At 51.2% G+C, this 4,496-nt stretch overlaps 1 protein-coding gene across 1 annotated transcript in view; it reads right to left on the bottom strand.

The window, feature by feature from the left end:
• The window catches only part of RNF213 (ring finger protein 213), a 168,533-nt gene that overhangs the window by 87,465 nt on the left and 76,572 nt on the right, over positions 1 to 4,496 (bottom strand). Inside the window, exons 18-20 of the mRNA XM_011967440.1 lie at positions 3,268 to 3,363; positions 3,086 to 3,175; positions 1,036 to 1,158 (exon numbers count right to left, since the gene is read on the bottom strand). Of these exons, the coding sequence (XP_011822830.1) occupies positions 1,036 to 1,158; positions 3,086 to 3,175; positions 3,268 to 3,363 (309 nt within the window). The remainder of the gene's footprint in view (positions 1 to 1,035; positions 1,159 to 3,085; positions 3,176 to 3,267; positions 3,364 to 4,496) is intronic.

The following is a 4,496-nucleotide window of genomic DNA, read 5'->3' as shown; positions in this document are numbered from 1 at the left end:
AACAGCAACAAAAACCATTATGCTCAGTGAAATAAGCCATACCCAAAAGGCCACATACATGATTCCATTCATATTACAGTCCAGAACAGAGAAAGCCACAGACGCCATTGTTTATGCTCAGCGATTGTTTATGGCTGCAGAGGGGAGTGGGTGGCTGGAGGGGAGGAGGAGGATGATGGCTAAAGGGGACAGGGTTTCTTTTTGAAGTGATGAAAATGCTCTGTCGTTGACTGTGGTGATGACTGTACATATCCGTGACTACCCCAAAACCTGCTGAACTGGAACTTTTCACGGATGAACCGTATGGCATATGAACGATTTCTCAACCGTGTTAACAAAAAAGGGAAAGGAAAACCTTATCAAAGGTATCACTCACTTAAAAAATTAGAACCCCTTGGTCCTCGGAATTCGATGACCTCAATGGTTCCGGACTGTCCCTGCGGAAGCAAGGCTGTGCTTGTGCGGGGGTTAAGTGTCCAGTTAGGAAATGTGAGCGGGGAGAGCCGTGGCCAGCAGGGAGCTTCTTCGTGTAGCATTGCCTGGGAGACTGTTCCTGGGAGACAGGGGGGCACAATCTCTTCCCCTTTGCAGAAAATAGCTAAATAAATTGATACCATTTTCCATTTCACATATTTTGCTTCCATAAATGTTCTGTCAACCTTTGGAGTCTTTTCCCACATACCTACTGAGCAAGTGTTAACAATCAAGCAAACCAGCAGGCACAACGATAACGGGGCCATCTGAGGAGCGGCCTGCAAGCCCGTTTGACTTGTGCCACACGCGCACGGCCGTGATTCCACACAGAACACATGCAGGATGGCGTGAGCAGCAGGGACCGTGCAGCACACCGAGGAACCCGGAGAGAACCGGACTTCAGCGCCATTGCCCTGGGCGAGGGAGGAGGGTGCCCACTTCCCAATCTCTGAGTTGGCAAAGGAGCTGAGACCCAGCAGGTGCTTCATAGCCCTTAGCTGGGTCATGGCAGAACACAGCTGTGAGCCCGAATCCGTTTCCCTGAGAGGAGAGGTTATTCACCTGGCAGGCTGAGCTCACGGCTTCAATGATGCATTTCTCGAAGGTCTTGGCCACACTGTCCTCTAAGCCTTCGCTGTCCCAGTGACTACTGCAGTAGGCAGTGATCTGGGAGAGGGGCTTCTCCTGCAAAAATCGAAGAGGGGTTTCAGAGCTTTTGGATGCAGCACTCCAGTATTCTATGGGATCAAAGTGCTTTCATCATCTTTACTTTCCCACTGTTATACCGTTTCCCCCAATTTTAAGCTTCTCCCCACCCATGCAAAGCATGTCCTTCCTGCCCCCCGCCAGTGGACCAAAGGCTAAAATTTAAAAAAGAGTCTCTTTTCCCAGTCTGCAAAAAAAGCACCTGGCTTGCCAAAACAGGTAAGTTATGAGAAATAGGTCATTTTTCCTGGTTTCTGTTTTCCCTCCAAAGATCCATTTAACAGTTACATATAGGCTGGGCGCGGTGGCTCACGCCTGTAATCCCAGCACTTTGGGAGGCCGAGGTGGGTGGATCACGAGGTCAGGAGATCGAGACCATCCTGGCTAACACGGTGAAACCCCATCTCTACAAAAAAATACAAAAAATTAGCCGCGCGTAGTGGCGGGCGCCTGTAGTCCCAGCTACTCGGGAGACTGAGGCAGGAGAATGGTGTGAACCTGGGAGGCGGAGCTTGCAGTGGGCCGAGATCCCGCCACTGCACTCCAGCCTGGGCGACAGAGCGTGACTCCGTCTCAAATAAATAAATAACAAAAAAAAAAAGTTACATATAAAACTCTCGTATCACATAAAAGCTAATTTTCCTTGAGCCTCAGGCCTTAATTCAGCATGAGGGGCATGTCTGCGTGTTCTCCACTTCTTTCATGAGGCTCCTGTCACCAACAGGCCACTCAGACTTGCTGCCTGTGGGCAGGCTTGGCCCCTCCTATGCTTGGGGCCCCATTGAGGGAGGCAGGAGGCAGATAAATCCTATGCAGACAGGGGGCGGGTCCCTGGCAAAACCCCACCTTTGAATCGAAAAGCCTGAAACCCATGGCCCAAAGTGAGAACCTCTCTCCCTGTGTGCGTGCTCTCTCCCCATTGGTTCTTGCAGAGAAATGTCTTTTTACCAATAGAATGTTACTTTTTCCAAAACTACCTATGGCCCACCCTGCCCCCTATCTTGTGCCTATAAAGACCCCAGACTTGGTAGCGAGAGAGAAGTAGCTTGACTGGAGACAGTGACTTGACTTCAGCAGGATGGCTGGACTTCGGAGGAGAGACGGTTTAACTTTGGAAAGACGTCCTGACTTCAGGAAAGAGCCAGCCAGAGGTAGCTGGACCAGAGGAAGATTCCCCACCTGACCCATCCCCTCTCCAGCTCCCCTCTCCACGGAGAGTCATGTCCGTTGCTTAATAAAATTCTTTGTCTTCACCATCCTCCAAGTGTCCAGGTGACCTCATACTTCTTGGATGCTGGACGAGAGCTCGGGGCCCACTGAGTATGGGTACCTAAAAGAGGCTCTCACATTGGCCCTTTGCCCTTGATGGCAGAGGGCAGCCACCCTAGGCAACACGACAAGGGCCCCACTGAGCTGATAACACACCACCGTCCATAGACGGCAGAGCTAAGAGAGCACCTGCCCTCTGGAGCTTCGGGGGTTGCAGGCACCTCAACGTGGCACTGCTGCAGGGCCCGCACAGAGCTTGCGCTTGCCAGCTCCCAAAGCAGCTGGCCAGATGCCACACTTGCCCACGTGCTCCCTCCCACAAGGGGTTGAGCACGGCGGGCCAAGTAAACACAGCATCCCCATCGCAAGTCCAACAAAGGGGTCAGGAAAAATCTTGCACCCCCATGATGCTGAGATCCTGGGCCCTTGTTCCTCTCTGTCCTCTCAGTAAGACTCCAAAGCGCTCTTCTGGGGACAGACTGTAAGGGCTGGATCAGAAACAGAAACACAGAGCTGTGATTCGCCCCGTCCCTGCCCACAAGAGGCACCGCTGAGATCTCTTGGCTGTCGCTAATGGTCTGGGGTTCTCCAGCTTGCCTTCACGCCCTGGAAAAGAATGTCCCCCAACTTCTCCTACCTGTTTGAGCCTCCATTCCATGTCTTCCAGCAATGACTCCTTCCAGCCATGCTCCACGGGGAAGTGGATTTCCACCAGCCGCCTCCAGACCTGCAAAACCCAAACACAGGTCACACCCACGCTCACGACTAAACGCCACAGCACGCTCCCATGAAGGGAGAAAGGCAGCATTACGGCAATACAGAGAGCGCGGGACTACGCGAACGCCAGGGCTCTCCCCAGCCTTCGTCAACAGTGAGCCGTGCTAGTGGCAGGTCACAGCAGCCCAGGATGGCTTTCTGGAATCCGAGACCCAACCAGGGGCCACTACTGGTCTTCCTACTGCACAATTGGCTTTTTATTCTGAAAGGATTTATCTCTAACGTTATACTTTGAAAATTTTTGAACTTTCAAAAAGGTCACAAGAATAGCATACCACCACCCACATTCATTCAACTCCAGACCTGAGCTGTTCACGTTTCACACAGCTGCTTTCACTTTTCCTCTCCCCTCCTTGTTCTCTCTTCAGACTCTTCGCATAAATTAGCATTTTCTCTCCCAAACCGTTAGAAAGCAAGTTGCAGGCATCATGGCGTCTTGCCACTACATACCTGGGCAGGGTCTCACAAGACTCTAGCCCTTCTCTGCACAACACTAGTGCAGGTTTCCCAGTCAGGACGTGCAACGTGGAGAGGAGGACGCTGCCCCCAGGAAGCGGTCTCCACCCCAGTTCCTCTCGTGCTCCAGCTCCTGTCCTGACTAGATCCTAGATCCTCCTGGGACACATACTGTACTTCCTTATCACATCTCTTTTCTGCATTTACTTATCACATCTCTTTTCTAGAAGAGTTCCCTGGTCATTTTTTTTTCTTTTTTCTTTTAACAGGTTGACAGTTTTGAAAAGATCAGGCCAACTGTTTTGTAGACTGTCTTTTGACCTGATTTGTCTCATAATTTCCCCATGATTTGTTTCAGATTAAAATATTTTTGGCAGGGACACTATGAGGTTGAACCACATGAAAATGCACTGTAAAAAAATACTTTAAGAGACAGGGTCTTGCTCCGTCACCTGGGTTGGAGTGCAGTGGTGCAGTCATAGCTCACTGCAACCCTGACCTCCCGGGTTCAAGCCATCCTTCCACCTAGGCTTCCTAAAGAGCTGGGGTTACAGGCATCAGCCACCGTGCCCAGCCAAAAATGAAAATGAACTTTTCTCAGGTCAGGCATGTTCGAATATCCGTCACCTCCACCACCACCATTATCTCCATAATCTCCACCACCGTCACCTCCACCACCACCACCACCACAATCACCACCATCATCACCATCACCTCCACCATCACCACCTCTACCACCACCACCTCCATTACCTCCATCATCACCTCCACCACCACCACAATCACCACCATCACCTCCACCACCATCACCATCA

Source organism: Mandrillus leucophaeus, unplaced genomic scaffold (genome assembly GCF_000951045.1).
Source record: "Mandrillus leucophaeus isolate KB7577 unplaced genomic scaffold, Mleu.le_1.0 Scaffold1, whole genome shotgun sequence".
Lineage (NCBI taxonomy): Eukaryota > Metazoa > Chordata > Mammalia > Primates > Cercopithecidae > Mandrillus > Mandrillus leucophaeus.
Note: the sequence above shows the minus strand (reverse complement) of the source record. Positions and strands in the feature narration are given on the sequence as shown.